Source organism: Rhinatrema bivittatum, chromosome 3 (genome assembly GCF_901001135.1).
Source record: "Rhinatrema bivittatum chromosome 3, aRhiBiv1.1, whole genome shotgun sequence".
Lineage (NCBI taxonomy): Eukaryota > Metazoa > Chordata > Amphibia > Gymnophiona > Rhinatrematidae > Rhinatrema > Rhinatrema bivittatum.
Window position 1 is genome coordinate 428,258,188 of NC_042617.1, and position 19,837 is coordinate 428,278,024.

Below are 19,837 nucleotides of genomic sequence, written 5' to 3' on the forward strand. Positions count from 1 at the left end.
TTGTAATTCAGTTTACTCATGGCATTGAAGTCCACAGCCAATGCAAGTTACAATAGGCTTAATACCATATGTGTTCTGTGTGCTTATTTCCGCTATGAACATTACTCAAGACCACAAATAGATCACTATACTGAAGCTTTATTGAAATATTCATTTGAATAGTACAGAAAGTATCCGGAAGGAGACAGCAAGTAGCTCAGAAAGTGTGAGTTAGCTTGCCTTTGAGAGCTCCTTCCTTGAACAACTGCCAAACCGTTTCTTATATACTTTTTTCTTTGCCATTAGTTTATTGCACTCAGACCATTTTTGGCCCTTCCGTCAAGTGACATCTAACCTCTTGTAATTTTTCAGTTACTAGGCTATAAAAATGGTCTTCAAGTCACTTCCTTCTTTTCCAACATGTTTCCCTTTCTCAAGGCCACAAACTTGCCAACTCTGGGAAACTTCCACTTTGACCGTAGTACTTGGGGTAACGGCTTCATGTTATCTACTGTCTGCAGAGCTGCTGGTTCCTTTTTCTCATGCACAGCTGCAGCTCTCCCTTGCCCACGCAGATTGCCACACACTGGGCTTCTGGACACAGGTTCATTCTACCTGATCTTAGGTCTTGGTCACTGGGCAGGTTTATACATTTCCCTCTTGAACCTTGAACATGTGACTAACCAAGAGTTCGCAGTCTGGAGAGAAAGTAGGGTGGCATGAGAGACTGTGCTACAAGTGTTGGAGGGCCTCTTCAGACATCTAGCAGCAGAGACAGAGCTTTAGGACACAATGGTGAAGAGAGGGAATAAATGCTATCCATACCCAACCACCTGACTATAATTCCCAAATTTGTGGTATCCGCAGCGAAGCTGGGACCCAGAGAATTGTCAAGTCCTTGTAGGAAGGGATGTTCAGAGAACATGTAATTTTATTTATTTAGCCATTTTATATGCCATCATTCCAAGTGAAGATCACAACAGTTTACATCATGACGTAGATATTATAGGTACCAATTACATTCACTTGATGTGTTCATATTGCTAACATTTTGGGCGAAAGACACATACATTGACTAAGGCAGCCAGGTGAAGGAGAGATATAAAGGGATGGGGTAGCAGAGGTAAGGGAGCAATTATCACAAAAGGTGCTGGAGGGATGTAAAGAGAGGAATTTGGAGAAGATGTATCTGATACACTTATGTGGGTTGGAAAGAGGTGAAGAGAACAAATATATGTATGAATAAATGTAGCTATAAGAGTAAATGTTGTAAATATGTAAACAAGTAAACATGCAATACATTTGACAAAAGCATTCTCTCTATTCTTGGTTACCTAAGGAAGGCAAAAAAGTAGTATACAGTACTGATGCTGGGTGGATAGAGGTATACAAAGCAGCAAGATTTTGCCTCAGGCATTTCAGAGGGAACAGGAGGCACAACTGGGGGGAAAAAACAATGAGCAGCTTGTTGGATCAATATCTTAATACAAAAAATTACAAGGGTTATTGCAATATAAACTCCTATTCCTATAAACACACAAACCAGAATCTTGCATCCCCAAGCTCTAATCTGTTCCCAGAGAGAGAGAGAGGCTTTCCCCAGGTAAATTGTAATTTTCTTTTAAATGTTTGATCAGATTAAAGATAACAGGGGTATGGTCAATTTCAACACAGTATTGTCTACCAAAGGAGGCTTGGAGGACTTGGCAGAGACCACCCTGAGATCCCAGCCAATATGTGTGAGCAACATCTCCCCAAAAGAATAATTGTAGAACTAGAAGAAACTGAAAAAGAGGAATACAAAAGATCAAAGCTGCAGACAGCTACCAGCAAAAGCCAATAAACCCCCTTCCCCCCCCCACCCAAAAAAAAAAAAGGTGGTTAGTGATGAAAGACAACAGAGCACTCTTACAAATGAAATGGATATGAGAAGAGTCCCTTCAGGAACAAGAAAGCCGAACCCATTCCAGGGGTTGCCTCCGGTGCAACTCCCTTTCACTTCGGTGATCCTGCTGGGAAAGTTCAACAGTAAGACCAGGTCCCTGGGTGAATCGCAGGCTACAATGTGGCCTTCATCAACCGTAGAGCAGAGAGAAGCCGTCTCCAGTATGGCTCACCATTATGTCTTTGGCGCAGCAAAGACAAAAACCACAAAGGAAGATATTTCTGGGAGTCCACCTACCTAGCATCTCAGTGGAGTCTCAAGGGTCCCAAGTGACAAAGGGAGGCAATAGATCCGGAAGAGGGCCACTAGTGCTTCGAAGCTGCTGAGTCTTTATAAATAACTTCTTCTCCATGTTGGAAAAATATGTTCACACAAAAATTCAAATGAATTCTTCAGGTTGAAACAGTGTTCATACATAAGACTTCCACTTTAGAAACATTGAATGCTGAAGATGTATCCAAACTGAAGCGATGACTTTACACTGGAAGAACTCCATTCCTTCATACTATCAAGACTCCAACAAGGGACCCCTTGTTTCACTCTACCAAGCTTCATCAGGGAGAACTACCAGCCATGCTGGAAAAATATGCATTAATATTACCACCATAATCTTCAAACACAATTCATTAAACTCAATGTTGCCAAAATTATCTCTGCAATTGCGAATTTATATTATCACTACATCTCACATGAATTCAAACACTCAATGATTGAACTTAATCCTACTGAAAAACGGTGCAGAACAAACACAACTTCAATGTGCACCTAAAAACAACAAGAAAAGCAACCAATTACAATCAATTAAAAAAAACAACCCTAAAAAACTAAACACCTTCACACAATATATGGACAATTACCACCAAAAGAATCACATACACACACTCAGTACTTGCCAGCACCACCAAACGTTGAAGAAAGTAAATTCTTCACTACGCATAAACAATAACTCATCCCATAATGCCCAAAACCTTTTAAGACACACTGACCAATAAAAAACCTCACCAGTAAATGACATATAAGGCCTATACTTGCCACCCAGGAGATTTCTGATCAACCAATGACCACATTCATCCTCCATTTAGCAAACCAATCCCCTCACAGAATCAGCAACAAAATACATTCCCTGGACTCAATAAATACACAAGATAGGAAGAAATGTTCTACCAACCACCTTACAAAAATAATCCTATATCCTGACCTGATAGATGACCATGCGACTTACCAAGTCCGCCAGTACTGCCATACTCATTAATTGAAGCTGCCGACCTGAAAAGGGCTCACTCAGTATGTACATAACCCATGCATAATAATACTGCCCCCCCTAGCTAAACTATATTCATAAGGTTCACGACTTTCATATTGTGATACACCTATAACAAAACAAACCTGTCCCTGCTGACAATAATTATCAGCCCATAAATGCTGCCCATTCAAAGAATTGACACAATGGAGATTCATTATTTTAAAGTATTGTGAATCATACCCAATACTTTATAGCATATGCAGAATTCAAGTGGAAACCAATATAAATTAAGGATAGGAGTAATGTGCTCATACTTTGATGTTCCCGAGAGAATTCTTGTTGCCAAGTTCTGAATTACTTTAATTATATGGGCAGGCAAGCCTACAAATTGTAAGCATCACAGGGAAAAGATGAGTGTAGCTCCTCTATCCTGTTTTTACAAACACTACTTCTAGAGGTCAGTTTTCAAAATCCATTTACTTGGAGTGGAATAAATCGCTAATGCAGTTGCACAGTTTTACTGAAATGACTTATTTCTTGTGATACATACATAACATGTTTTGTGCTGGAATCCATGCCATTGAGGTGAACTTGATTCATCTTCAGTAGTGGACAGAATTTGCTGTTATCTTGCTAGCAATCACATAATGGAATCTGTGTCATACCATGTCACATCTGAGAGGCATGAAGCTTGAATAATTAGGTTTGTTTGTTGTTGTTTTGGTTTTTTTTTTGGTTTGTTTTTTTTTTGGGGGGGGGTTTATGTATAATCTTTTTCTGGGGGTAAGCTTTATCCGAAAGGGCTATAAAAATATTTCTTAAACAGGGCTAGTTCCACAGTCTTTTTCTCCCTCTTCTTGGCCCAAGGAGTGGGCCCTGTCTGTGGGGGGGGGGGATAACCACATAAGCCCAAGGTATAGGTGAACTCTTGTGTATATGTGTTACCATAGCTCTTGGGACAGGTACTGTTACAAAACAGGCTGGACCTGCTGATAGGTGTTCAAAATAAAGTTTACTGAGATTGATTTTAAAAGAATCACAGGGAGATACACTCAAAAGAGGCCCCAAATATTCTGTAACTTCTGTTAGGATGAAACAATCTGAACCAAAAAAATACGCTACATACCTCGACATCTGTAAAAAATAACCAGCAAGACTTACACAAGTGAGGGATAGAGCACTGTCCCTGGCAGGTCCTTCTCTATGGAATAGCATGCCCCTGGAAATAAGGTTACAGAACAATTACAAACTTTTCAAAGCAAGTTTAAAAACCTGGCTTTTTAAACAAGCTTTCTACAAAACAAACAGAGAATAAGTGGAGAAATAAAACTGGCAGTAACACTCTAAACAACCAGCACTTAATTTCATTGTTAATTAATGGTATACAGCACACTTTTGAAAAGGACAAGATTTGTGACACTCAATCAAATAGTCTTTATTTTGAATTTTGTTGTAACCGAAACCTTTTGGCACCATTATACTCGTATATCCCAGTTCTTTATTGAACATAACCATTTGTGCCTGTATGTAAACCGTTGTGATGGTATCTAACTTAACGACGGTATAGAAAAGATTTAAAATAAATAAACGTGTCATCTTTTGCATTACATGCGATGCTGGACGTGATCGCCGTTTTCTGCCAGACACATTTCGACATGGCACTCCATGTTCCTGAACATGTCTGCGAGCATTTCGGGGGGGAATAGCAGCAATTTCACGTTGGATGTTTTCCTTCAAATCTTCCACAGTGCAAGGTTTGTTCCGATAGACTTTTCCTTTGAGCATACCCCAAAGGAAGCGGTCTGGTGGTGTCATATTTGGCGACCCTGGTGACCAAAGCCCCTTTGAAACCCTGTTGCTGAAAAAGGACTCAATTTCTGCTATGCTCTTTGCCGATGTGTGACACATTGCTCCATCTCTCAAACGGAGGTTAAACGTCACAACGGCTGTCCAGCGCCTATCTCATTGCCCCGATGTGGGGGCATCCCGGCTTGTTCAAAGCTCCATATACTGAGGAGCACGTTGTTTCGTTCAGATTTCTTCGTCCTAGTGAGAGTTATTACAGAATATTTGGGGCCTCTCTTGAGTGAATTTCCCTATATGGCCAGTTACATCCAGGTTCTTTAGCCTTATGGGAGCACTGATTTAAATTGTCTCCCTCTGTGTAAGTGACCCTTTGTACTGAAGCTTGGAACTTTTATAACATCCATGGTGTGGCATGAATGTGTTCCATGATGGCAGGGGATCCTAACCAAGGAGGATATTCCCTTCCCCTCATTACCTGATGTCCAGAGGACACACCTGAACTCCAATCTGCCTGGATCCCTGGGGTGGAAATTCTGTTTTTTGGGGTGGAGCGCTGGCTCCAGATGTTCTTCAGTTCTCTTCATACCAAACGTAGTAGACCTTCCAGGAGTAAAGGTCTATACTGAAAACAGTTCTCAGAGCATCCAGTTGTGAGTTAAGGAAGGGGGCAGGAAAAAATACTACTTTCCCACTGATTATAGAAAAACTACAAAAGCTGGAAAAATACACAATGCTCGAGCTTCACTGGCTGGTCTGTGCAACCTCCTCTTGATGGGGAAAAGGGTTGTACAGATCCCTCCCACACAGGCTTGAGAGAGGGGGTTGTCTGCCTCCCAGCCAGCCCAGGTCTCCCAGATACAAAACCCCTCAAACTTATCAAATATCCAAAAATATCTCTATCCTCTCTTCCCTCTAGTCTATAAAAAAAAACCTGACAGGGCAGGTCTCTCCCTTCCTTATTTAGGCTGGAGGCGTATACTTGGAGAGCACACCAAAACATATCTTTCCTCCAAAAACAAATCTGCCTCACTCCTAACCCCCATGGACTAAGGACTATCCATTCTAGAAAGCCTCTGGGGCAAGTGCTGTTTGGAATGGTATGTCCATTTAGATGACTACTCATGGGTTGGGAGTTAGGGCCATCTAGTAGAGACCCCCAAGAGGTCTCTACATTTGCACTGGTGATGCCAGCATTATTAAATTGTTTGTTTATGATTATAATTGCAGCATTCAAATTGTGATTATTTTGTTGAAAGATACTATAACAGAGGTGTAAAAATGTTAGGATTCTTTCATTTGAAAGAAGATATTCTGTAAGCCGAGATTTAGTCCTCGTGGGAGATAAACAGATGCTATCCAAGTCCTCCGTTAAGACTGGCAGTTTAATTCAGTATATGCAGATGGACATGCTAAAAAATGCTAAACAGATGGATAATTTTCCCATCAGGCATTGTAGCCCCAACATGCTCCTGTCACATATTCACTGATCGCTTCTGTTAAGACAGAATGGTTTTGGAACCTGAGTTCCAGTACACTAGAATGTTTTATTTGTTCCATATCAGTCAAAACTTGGATAAGGAGAAATAAGAGAAGTACAAAGTATATATAAACAATGTAGACTTATGAGACTGGGGTAAATGTATTTTAAATAGCCTCTCTAGCTTTTTTTTTTTTTTTTTAAGAACTGCAGTATTTAGGGTAATGCCCAAAGATTAGGGACAAAGAATTACCAGACTGAAACAGATTAATTCAAGATATGCACACACAAATCATGGCAGAACTGCTGTCAGAATTAAAAAATTTTAACCAAAACTTTGTACTTGCAAAGCAAAATTGGTTTATCTCAGAGAGATATATATTCAGATTTGAATACTAGACTGCTTTTGGTACTAAAAATAGAAGTAATATCATAATCACCATTCCTGAAAAACCCTATGATATAGTGTCATGGCTTGATATGTACAAAGGTTTAAGAAAATTATATTTGCAGATTGCAGCCTAGATTTTAAAAAGTTGTGGCATTTAGAAAACTGAACAGATAGGTGCAGTATACTTTGGGCCTGATTTAAAAAAGCATTTACACGACTTGATTTTATGTGTGTAAATGCAATTTTCCCATGGAGATGGGCTTTTGAAAATTGCTAAAATTTATACCATTGAACTGTCCATAGGCTTTTCACATTGAAGTGCACTTTTATTTGTGTAAACTGCTTTTTAAAATTGCTACAATAGTATGTTACTTCTACACGTGTAACTCTTTTTAAAATTACTTCCCATGTGTGGGGAATTACTAACACTAACCAGGAATAAAAATGTGGTATATTAATTGATGATAAAACTCTGTCTAAAGTCAAGCTTTTGTATGTTTTTTATTTAAAAGGTTGATGCATATTGTATGGTCTCTGTATATAGTTGTAAATTAATCCCCATCATGTGCTGCAAAAGGTGGGGGTTTTTTTTTGTTTTGTTTTGTTTTTTTTGTCCACAAAACCTTAGCTGCTCCTGATTGTTAAGCTTTTTTAGATTGTGCTTCATTTTTTACCATTTACTTTGGATGTTCAGTTACGTTTCATATCTTTTATATCATCTGCAAAAAGGCACATTTGTTTTTTCTTGTATTCCCTTTGCAGTATTGCTTATGAGAATATTGTATATGATGATTGTAAGGTGTGGTTCAGTATTAAACTAAATCATGCTAAGACTAGGGTCCTGCACGTCAGAAGGGCTAATTTACAGGTGGTGATTGGTAGTGCTGAGGAATGCATGTTGGATTAAGTAGGAGAATTGAGACAAGGTGTGTCCAACATATATGGCTATTCCTAGTAAACAAGGTAGTGTTCCAGTTCTTCATTCAGGTCAGCATTTACTTTTAAGCTTCCAAGCCATGTTAAACACATATGCAGTCCTCTAACACAGCTTTGTTTTGCCATAGGGGCTGCATCGGTAGGGACCCACAAAAGTGGATTCACGTCTATATAAGAAAACTGAGTGATAATCAGAATAGTGGGGGGAAAACAGCATTTGGGAGAAGCGTGCATACTGTGAAAAGTTAAACATACCAATTATTGGTTCACAAAATCAATTTTTAGCAAAAAGGTTTGGAAGCTGAGACATCATGTAAAACAGAGAAGCAATCAACATACTATACAGCAGTGGTTCTCAGCCTTTTTTTTGGCCGAAACACATCTGACAGATGGTTCTCACATGTGTGACACACTGAACATGTGACTGTCACGGTGCTAAATGTAAACATGCACTCTGCATCCACAGGAACCCCCTCGACCCCCAACAATGGGTGCTGAGCAGAACTAGGGCATTACCCTGTACAACTCGCTATACAAAAAGATATTCTGGTTCTGATGACATCCCAGTAAAAGCAAAACAAACTCCCTTTACTACCAGGCATAATAGCCTTCCTTATGAAAAGACAGTAATTGACCACTAATGCATGTCCTATTGAGAAAACTCAACAAATAAGATTTATACAAATGCCTACATGCTAGTGAAATACCTCACCTCTGTGTCACACCCAGAACTGACCTTCAGCTACAGAAAAAACACATAAATATAGAGACAGAAACTGGAATGGAAAACCAAAAAAGCCACTCTGCATGCAGTGCAAACCTGGAGAAATGGAAAGAGAAATATAGCATCTAACTTTGTGCGCATTATTGCATATCCTGGGAGTTACACCTGTATTATGGGTCATACTCAAAACAGTAACAACCCTATCTATGAAAAGGCAACACTACAAATATTAAACCAGGCCCGAAACACTAATACACTTTCTATTGGGAAGACAGAATAAGCCAAGCTGCTATAGAGCCCCCACACAGAAATAATTGTAAAGCTATACTAAAAATGTTACAAAACAGCTGCTGAACAGAATAACATCCAACAATTAAAAACTCATAAAAATTAAGACATGTCCAAATATCAAAATATTTCAAAACAGCAGACAGTGCATAATACCCAATAATTAAAATGGCAGTCAATCAAGAAAAATAAACTTAAAAAGCCACCTTTACTTACCCTCTCCAGCAACTCCTCCTATTCCTTATCCTTCCAGGCCAATAGCACTCACCAGAAGCAGCAAGGGCTGCTGAAGCTCTGTCCTCACGGTCCTCTTCCTTTGCACCCACAACCAGTCACGCACACCCACCCAATTAGACCCTATGACCAGTCTCGGTCTCTCTCACACACACACCAGTCATCTTCCTGACCAGTCTCACACTCACTCACTACACTTCATCTTCCTGACCAGTCTCTCTCTCAAATGAGAAAGACCTACCAAAGTCCTGCCTTTTTTCTCACCTTTTCTGCAGATAGTTCATCTTTTTAGCAGTCTCTCCATTAATGTTCCCACCTCAGAGGGTAAGGCAAACCAGTTTATAGTTTCCAGCCTCCGCCCTGCTACCACTTTTGTAAAGTGAGACCACCCTTCTCCAGTCCTGTGGCATTTGATCTGTATGCTATTCGATTATTTATTTTCTGGTCACTTTTATTACATTTTTTAGGAGCCTGAAATATTTACTCCTACCAAAACTCCCTATTGCCAATCGGTTGTCTTTTTTTTTTCTTTAAAAGCTCCACATGTATGGTTGTTATGTGTGGCTGTAAATGCATAAAATCTCAGTGCTTGTTTTATTCACTTGTTTGCGTTTTCTTGAGCTATTTCTAATCCCTACTATTAATCATTCTTTTTGTGTCTTACGATGGATCTACTCAAACTTCACTCAGAATACATGTCAAGCAGGCTCATTGTGTATGTACATTTTCACTGAAGCCTCCTGAACAGGGAGGGGGAAGCAAGGATTTCTTATCACTGTGCACAGATTGAGAGCACTTCCTGCTATGTCACTCTGTAGCAGTAACTTGGAATCCTGGGGTTAGGAACAGCAAGTCTGTATAATAAACATCTTGGACTGTAAGCTATTTGGTTACCTGTGGTGGGTTTTTTTCCTTAATTTTATGTTTATTCAGTTTTAACCAATATTACATGATATAAATCAAAGCATTTCAAGTAATAAAGGAAAAACTTATAGTTCACACTCCAACTTCAAATTATCAAGCCCACATAATGGGAGCAGTAGCATACCTCTCTGGTACATTGTTTTCCCATTGATAGCAGGGCTGAATTAGCCATGCTGTATGGGAACTGTCAATCAGGGCCCGGGAGGCGGAGCTTCATAGCAGAATGAAGATCTTTTTGATCCTCTGCGGCTGCGCATGGGTTCCCGCGCAGGAGTAACGGTTCTCCTCAGTCTGTTTTTTTTTCCACGCGCGGGAGCGCATGCGGAGCCCTTCTTCTCCTCAGAAGAAACGTCAAAATGTCCAAAAAACAGTCTGGTTTTAAACTGTGCCCTTGCGGTAAGATCATGTCCGTCACCGACAGGCATGATCGCTGCTACCGCTGTCTTGGGCGCGAACACCCTCAATCAGACTGTGAGCACTGTGAAAGAATGTCACCCAGAGCTCGTCGTCACAGAAGGTACCGGTGGCTGGAGTTAGAAGACAAGGCATCCACCACACACTCTTCTCCGGGACCCAAATCAAAATCATCGACCTCTACGAAGCGAGCGGCGTCCTGGGACCCTCAGTCTCTGAAGGTACGTGAGACAAAAAGGAAACCCAGAGACAATGGAGACCAGGGATCTGGTCTTCAGGCCCAAAGAATTGAGGACGGAAAACAGAGGCCTTTCAAGCTGTCTGAGCCCTGTTCCCAAAGGCCTCAAGGGGAAAATCCGGTAAGGGCCTTACTACTTTCAAAGGCCACGGAGCCGAAGCCGCGATTGAAACGAACGACAACTACGGAGCTGTCGCCGGCGCCGAAGAAATCGCGACCGGGACTGGAGACTCAATCGGCACCGAAAAAGTCACACTCTAAGCCGAGTACGTCACGATCGGCGCCGAAGACACATCCGGCGCCGAAAACAAGGGAAACGAACAAGGAAAAATCAAAGTCCACTTTCGGACCCGAGTCATCGGAACCGTCGGCGCAGCATCAGGGGCCTGAGACTACATCTAGCAAGTCCTTAGACCCTAAGTGGCGCAGCATAAAGATAAAGTCTATCGGGGCAGTGCAGACTAAACCTGCATCGACTAGGGCGCTTACAGAGCCGGTCAGACAGGAACAGAGACAACAATCCAGTCAAGACCCCCAGCCTATTACAACAGCGGACCCTCTCCATGGGTCGGGATATGCCCACTCAAAATCATATCCAGATACACGTGGGCATAAGTCACGAGCTGGATCTCCAAGAATAGAGAAGCACTCAGTCAGGACGCCAGGTTCAGACAAGGATTCCAGGAGCAGCAGAGCTTCCTCTACAAGAAAGAGACATCATCATCATTCTATCTCATCGCCCTCCCCGAGTCGACACCACGGGGAATCTAAGAGGCATCATAGATCACATCAAAAAAGGGGAAAATCTTCTCCCTCTTCATCCTCTCATTATAAGAGTAGTTCAAATCGCTCTTACTCGTCCTCACACAGAGTGATTCCTGTTTCCTTGTCTCAGTCTCCCAGCAGTATACGCTCGGTGCAGTCCAGAGATCAACATGAAGCGAACTGGAGTGATCAATCAGATCGGGATAAGGATGCTAATCCTCTCCCTTCGGAGTTGACTCAAGTGGCGCAACGGCCCCCAATGCCACAGCACACTTCAAAGGCTTTTTGGGACCTCACTCAATCCTTAGCAGGATTCTTTGAATCCCTGCAATCATCGTACACTCTACCACCAGAGTCTGCTACCCCGGAAGGGACTCTACAGACTCCACCGCAAACTCAACCGGATATCCCATCCTCTTTATCCCACTCTCCACCAATATATCCAGTTTCCCCTTCCCAACACACAGATTCCATATTGGCACATTCCTCGCCTACTTCATCTACAGGTTATCCATCTGATCCGCCTGAACAACCAGCGGAACCATATTTCCCCCCCCCCCCCCCCCCCCCCCCCCCCCCGGAAGATCTCACGTATCCTAAGTTTGTGGACAAAATGGGTAATATCTTAAAGCTAGATATACAGAAATTACCGGAGCCAAGGGCAGAGACATTTGGGTTACTCAAGATTTTCGATGCCCCGGGGGAGCCGTCGGCTCTTCCACCACACGCAGTGTTGCATGGAGTACTACAGAAGTCATGGGATACCCCCTATACTTTATCAGCAGTATCGCGGAAGACTGACTTGAAATTTAAACTGCAAAAACCATCTATGTACTCCATCCCTCAGTTACCACATGAATCTATAGTGGTAGAGTCGGCACTTCAGAAGTATCGAAAAACAAAATTGCATACATCCGCCCCTCCAGGGAAGGACAATAAGTGCCTAGACGACTTTGCGAAACGGATCTATCAAAACGCAATGCTTACATCTCGGATTAATCACCATCATTTCTACATGGTACAGTACTTGTACGAATGTCTACAGGCCACCAAAGGCATGTTCACAGCAGCGGAGGAAAGCATTCCGTCCCCAATATCAGACATGGAAGAATGCACTCGTCATATGCTGAGAGCGGTTTACGAAGGATTCGAGAATTCATCAAGAGCTTCAGCTATGGCGATAGCTGCCAGACGTCTAGCATGGCTTAAGGCTAGTGCCATTAGAGAAAATCTGCATGACAAACTGGCTAATTTATCATGCTCAGGTGATAACCTCTTTGGAGACCGTCTGCACGATACAGTGAGTAAACTCAAGGATCAGGCTCTAGCAGTTCAATCACTCACAGCTCCAGCGTCTGCAAAACGATACTTTCCTTCCTCCCGCAGACAGCCATACTCCAGGAGACCGTATAGGACTTACCAGAACTTCAGAACACAGTCCTATACACCATACCATAGACAAACAAACAATAATCCTCCTCAACAACAACAACAGAGGAGGGGCAAACCACGAGCACAACGTCAACCACAACAACAACAGATGGCAATCCCAGCTAAAACTGCGCAGTCTTTTTGAGTCCACTGCCACCTTTGCCACCCTCCATACCAGAACATCCCCCGGGCAGGATAACCGCTTGTTACGCTGCATGGCAAACCATCACGACAGATCAGTGGGTTCTAGACATAGTTCAAAACGGATATCAGTTACACTTCCTATCCAAACCCATCACTCCACATTTTCCCCTGAAAAAGGGAAAACCGTTACAACCCCAACTGGCCCAGGAATTGACCACCCTTCTTCATCAAAAGGCGATTCACCCGATCCCTCAGGAATCAAGGGGCCAGGGGTTCTACTCCCCATATTTCCTCATTCCAAAGAAGTCTGGAGGCAGTCGGCCCATTCTGGACCTCAGGGAACTCAACAAGTGCCTAGTCCGGGAAAAGTTCAAGATGGTATCCCTAAAGTCCATCCTACCCTTACTACATCACAAGGATTGGATGTGTTCTATAGACCTCAGGGATGCGTACATGCACATTCCGATCCACAAATCCTATTGGCAATACCTATGTTTCCAGTACCACAACCAACATTACCAGTACAGGGTCCTACCCTTTGGACTGTCGGCAGCACCCAGGGTATTCACCAAGTGCATGGTGGTAGTGGTGGCCCGTCTTTGCTTACAGGGACTAACTATATTTCCTTACCTAGACGACTGGCTACTAGTAGCGTCGGACCCGATCCTCTTGAAATCGCATCTCAACATAGCAATAACCTGTTTACAACGACTAGGATTGATCATCAATTATCCAAAATCCAAGTTACAGCCCTCACAAATTCTACAATTCATAGGGGTGCGACTAGACACGCGTCATACCAGAGCATTCCTACCGGAAGAAAGGAAACTAGTGATCTGCTCATTGCTCCTATCCCTACAGAGAACACAATCGGCCACAGCCTGAACTATATTACGAGTTCTGGGACACTTGGCTGCTGCGAACTTCACAGTTCCAAACACAAGATTACACATGCGATGCCTACAGTGGGGACTGAAACGTCAATGGACACAACACACTCAACCGTTACACAAAAGAGTATGTTTAACCACCCAGATGAGACGGGACATCACTTGGTGGCTCAAGATGCCGACGTTGAGCAAGGGAGCTCCGTTCAACCCCCAGCCACACAATGCAGTCCTCACAACAGATGCCTCGCGGAAGGGCTGGGGAGCTCATCTGGACTTCCTGGAGACACAAGGCCTATGGTCGCCAGCCAAACAGAAATTACAAATAAACCTATTAGAGCTCAGAGCGATTCGCAACGCCCTGCTCACCTTTCAAGAGTATCTACGGGGTCGGAGGGTGATGATTTACATGGCAACCAGGTCGCCATGTTCTATATAAACAAGCAAGGCGGGTCGGGTTCATGGTCCCTCTGCAGAGAGACTCTACAGATTTTCTCTCACGCTCACAGGCACTCAATTCACCTTCAAGCCTCTTATCTACCGGGGATAGCAAACACAAGAGCGGACAGATTAAGCCGCATCTTTCACCCTCACGAGTGGAGATTAAATCCCGAAGTACTTCAGGGAATCTTCGACAGTTGGGGAACGCCAACTATAGACCTGTTTGCCACGGAAGCGAACACTCAGCTTCCAAAGTTTTGTTCCATCCGACCCAGCCCATCCAGGTTAGCTCAGGATGCGTTCCTGATTCCTTGGGCGTCAACTCTTCTATATGCCTTTCCGCCGATTCCATTAATCACGAAGACAATACAAAAATGCATCACAGACTGCAGTCAACTCATTCTCATTGCGCCAGCTTGGCCTCGGCAACCATGGTACAGCTATCTCTTGCGTCTGTCAGTAGAAACCCCAATCCGCTTCCCAGACCGTCCGGACCTTCTACTCCAAGACAATGGCCTACTCATTCACCCACTCCTCTCCTCCCTCCATCTGACTGCGTGGAGATTGAGCGGGCATTATTAACCGAACAAGGGGTTTCACACACGGTACAAACCATTCTTCTCGAGTCTAGGAAACCGTCCACCAGAAGAAGTTACTCCTTCAAATGGAAATGCTACGCTACCTGGGGTAGAGAAAGGGATATTTCACCCATAGACTGTTCGCCAGCATCCTTGCTAGATTATTTGCAGTCTCTTTATGAGTCAGGGTTGGCAACTTCTTCTATCTGAGTGCATCTTAATGCGATTGCAGCTTATTATAGACCACTGGATAACCACTCGGTGGCAGAACAACTGCTACTATCTAGATTCCTCAAAGGTCTTCTGCACTTACGCCCACCGGTGTCTAAACCACCGGTACCGTGGAATCTTAACTTACTTCTTGAACAACTGATGCTGCCTCCATTCGAACCCATGGAATCTGCACACATGAAATATCTCACCTGGAAGACAGTGTTTTTAGTTGCCGTAACCTCTGCGCGCAGGGTTAGTGAGTTGCAAGCTCTAGTTCATTACGAACCGTATCTACAGTTTCATCATGACAAAGTTGTCCTACGGACTCATCCATCGTTCCTTCCAAAGATAATTTCCTCGTTCCATCTCAATCAAACCATAGACTTACCTATATTTTTCCCAAAACCTCATTCAAATGATAGGGAGCGCTTATTGCACACCTTAGACTGTAAAAGAGCGTTAGCATACTATAAGAAAAGAACACATTCTCTCAATAGGACATTTCAACTGTTTGTATCATTCAACCCGAATGCTCCTGGTTTGCCAGTAGCAAAACGTACGATCTCCAGTTGGATCGTACAATGCATCCAGTATTGCTATTCCAAGAAAAGAACCGAACTTTCTTCGCTGCCAAAGGCCCATCAACTAAGAGCTATGGCAACATCGGTAGCGCATCTACAGAACGTTCAGCCAGTGGATATCTATAAAGCAGCCACTTGGTCTTCGCTACATACCTTCACGACCCACTACTGCATAGATAAACAATCTGCAGGAGATGCAACACTGGGACAATCCATTCTGCACACCATCTCTAAGTAAATTCCACGACTGCCACAATATTAGGCACGCTAAGAAAACATAAATAAGGCGTGTACTGGAGCTTGAGACTCCCATACAGCATGGCTAATTCAGCCCTGCTATCGACGGGAAAAAGCAAGTTTGCTTACCGTAAACGGTGTTTCCGTAGATAGCAGGATGAATTAGCCATGCTGACCCACCCACCTCCCTGTCAGTCGTGGTTTTTCCCCGCTACGCTCAAGCTTAATTACAGACTGAGGAGAACCGTTACTCCTGCGCGGGAACCCATGCGCAGCCGCAGAGGATCAAAAAGATCTTCACTCTGCTATGAAGCTCCGCTTCCCGGGCCCTGATTGACAGTTCCCATACAGCATGGCTAATTCATCCTGCTATCTACGGAAACACCGTTTACGGTAAGCAAACTTGCTTTTTTGCTTTAATTCAATCAAGAAGTTTTATCAGAAATAAAATGGTTACTTGTTTTCAGGTCACTCTTTTGTTACATTTTTTAGCAGTTCACAAAAGAGGATTTATCCCACCAAAACTTCTTGCTCCCAGCTCATTATAAATTTTCTTTAAAAGCACCTCATGAGTGGTTGTATGTGGCTGTAAACATAGTGGTCTGTATTGAAAAATTCAATTCTTGATTTATTCATGTTACTTGTTTGAATTTCTAGCCCCCCATACCCTGCTGACATTCATTTTTTTTTTTTTTATACAAAGCGCACAATGTCTGACAAGCAAGGCTCTTTGTGCATGTACATTTATACTAGCCTCCAGAGGGAAGAGCGATTTCTCCCTTTCACTGAGCACAGAAAGAGAGAGCTTCCTGTTACGTCACAGATTGTAACTTGGAAATCCAGTGTCAGGAACTCATGTTTCCTGCTGGTTCACCATCCTGGTAGCAGTTGTTTAAATGGGGAGGGGGGAGTTGGGTGAGAGTGATGTAATCAAAATGTCAGAGCCATTTTCAGTGGCAACATAGGGGTGTGGATTGGGATGAATAGGTGGAAGGAGCATGGGCAGTTGTGAGTGTAGTCTAGGTCGGACATGAATGCTGATTGGCTGATGTCATCCTTATCTCACCTATCAATTTGACGAGCAATGTACTGATTATACCACTGTCCATTCTTCAGGACCTTTTTGAGGGTAAGAGCCTAATTCAGTTATCTTAGGGCATATTTTAAAAGAGAAAACATAAAAAAAAAAAAATTCTAGTCTGGGTAAAGAGTTGTATTGCTCCATTGGCAGTGGTGTTCTTTTCCCCTTTTTAGTTGAGGACAATATGTGCAGTTTATAGTGAACTGTTTGTCTTCAGAGATACAGAAGCTGCTCACATGAAGACAAGCAGTTCACCCATTACACAGTCCTTCCCTTCTCTTTATTAGGTTAATTGTAGAACTGAGATATGCTGCATAACTACAGGAGCCCCTGTGCATGCCAAGAGATTTGTAAGAAATTCCTGGAAAGCTCTAGAAAACTCATCTGTATTGGCACAGCCAGGATAATGTCACCCATGTGTAACTGATGAAGTCCTGTCTTCAGAGAATGCTTGTTACAGGTGAACAACTTTGTTTTATCACAGTGGATCTATTTTCCCTTGACAAACTGGTGATCTGTGCTTGAAGCTGTTCTGGTGTCCCTGCTGGTGACCAGTTATGTCTTTGAGTAGGGGTTGCTACATCATCACTTAAGCTAAATATTAACTGAACTGAATATTTTAGTTGTGACTTAGGAAAGCTGTATCTCATGTTTTTCATGTGCTGGTAAGGATCGCCTGTAATTGTCAGAGGAGATATTTGATAGGGGTGGAAACCATCCAGAATCGAGTTTTTTGTACCTGGAACTATAATGAATAAGGAAGAAATGTACCATACTTGTGGTTTAACAATTATTTGAACTTGATATGTGTAGAACTTCTGATAGCTTTTGCAATTCAGTGCTTATTTTGTTGGTGTTTTTAGTGTTCATAGAGAAAGTGCTGAAGAGACTGTATGCTGCTCCATCTCCATCCCATCTGCAAATTCCACCTGTGCAGTCAGAAACATCTGCAAGTCCTCCAGAACAGAAGGACGCTGTTAGTACTCAAACTTCAACAAAGTGTCCCAATTTCAAAGGTAATGTAATCCCAGAGTTTAAAATATAATTGTGCGGCATTGCTTTGAAAACCATTGCAGACAACTACATTTTTTTCTTATTATATTATTAAATATTTATATAGAACTATCAATACACACACTGCTATTAAATAGAAAAAGCTGGAAAAATATAAGGAAAGAAGTATGGTGTACTGCAGGTTTATGATCTATGCAAAATGGTTATATGAATCACCATCTAAACAACTACAAATATCCAATGGAAAACAGTTGGTAGAATTTATCGATAATCCTTAAAGGGACACAAAAAAAAAATAGAGGGAAAGTGTCATGGCCCCAAGGTGTTAATTGTAGGTCCCAAATCTCTGAAATATCTTTTTTTTTTTTTTAAACATTGCAAATAAAATCTTTCAAGAATTAATACACATATTTAATTCACACCAAGGTGTCAAATATATTCAGTTCAGTTACATAAAAAAGTGGTATACTTCTCAGCAGTCTTGCTACCCCAGATTTCTCAATGACATCCAGGGTCTGCGTGTCCATTATGGAAACTAGGTGGTCGCCTATGGCGCCGACCCTTAGGGGACACCGAAGAGCAGCCATGTGGTGCTGTGAGTGGAGCCTATCCTGCTCACGGCAAAGAAGAGCAAAGATTCATCGGGCCACAAGCAGCGTGTACTGCTTGTAGTCCTGAGAAACACAGTCAGAGACACGAACGAGGTAGGAGTCTGGGCCGAGACCGGCAGGGGGGGTGGGGGGGCGTCGCAAGCACAAGGCAGAAGTCGCCTAGGGCATCTACTACTCTTGCACTGGTCCTGATGACACCAGTCAGGACCCTACTGTCAACCCGACAGCTCTTGTTTGGCTTGACATACTGCATGAAGATGCAGCTGCAGCCTAAAGGAGAAAGGATTGACCAAGACTTGATACCACTAGCACAGACTGTTTTGGGTTGAACAGTGGGGTTCTGACTGATGTCATTAGAATTGAAAGGAAGTATATCACTCCTTTTGATTTGGATATGGAGTTGTCATTCCACTGGAAAGATGTGTATTAAGAATAAATAAAATTGTCACTTTATTTAAGAATTAACGTTCCAAGGCCTTGTGGGCACCAGTCTGCTCTGATATAAAAAACTTTTTTAAGGATATACCTGATGAATATGCATGAGATGGATTTGCATGCAATTGAAGCAGTGTTCATTCAAATTTTTTTCATGCATATTCATTAGGGATAACTTGAAAACCCAAGTGGATTAGTATCCATAACTTGAGGTTGCCTAACCCTATATTTTATCAGTACTAATGATTCTCTGTTGATAAACATGACAAAGTTAGCAATAAAGCTTGAGTGATGTCTCCCAACCGCATTGACCTGGACTCTCTCTCTGAGCATGAGCAGAAGTTTCCACACCATGGTTACATTCTCCCAGGTCCCTTAGTCTTTCTTCATCCAAGCTGCTTCAGACCTATCCCCTTCTTTAGCACATTCTCTCTGATTTTATTTTATTTTATTTTTATTTTTGGCCTTTTTACTGTTTTATCTATCTTCCTTTTTTGTGCAAAATTCTTTTCACCGCTGCTTCAGCAGACCCTTAACAGAACTTTGAAGTTACGTACACAAAAGAAAGTTCTGTAAGGAGAAAGTGAAGAAACCAGTGGGTGCTGGGAGTTGATTATGGACACTCATGCCATCAGCTACCACTGCTTGGGCTGGGACAATGATGCTCCGAACTATCCCAATTGTGATCAGAATCCCAATAGGCACTTTATACCCATGCCTGAGAGATGGAAGATCCTTGGCTAGCGATGTCGGGCCAGGGCTTTGCAGCCTTAACAAAGGGTGGGCAGTGGAGCTACTCTGCATCCTGGAGTGAGGCCTT

The 19,837-nt window shown here is 42.5% G+C and overlaps 1 protein-coding gene across 3 annotated transcripts in view; it reads left to right on the forward strand.

The window, feature by feature from the left end:
* Positions 1 to 19,837, forward strand: part of ERICH1 (glutamate rich 1) — a 222,911-nt gene that overhangs the window by 36,716 nt on the left and 166,358 nt on the right. The window contains exons 1-2 of one of the 3 annotated variants that reach the window (XM_029595767.1): positions 17,281 to 17,417; positions 17,821 to 17,973. In XM_029595767.1, the coding sequence (XP_029451627.1) occupies positions 17,384 to 17,417; positions 17,821 to 17,973 (187 nt within the window). In that variant the 5' untranslated portion in view covers positions 17,281 to 17,383. Of the gene's footprint in view, positions 1 to 17,280; positions 17,418 to 17,820; positions 17,974 to 19,837 lie in introns of those variants that run through there. The other 2 variants (XM_029595765.1, XM_029595766.1) reach the window with 2 other exon arrangements.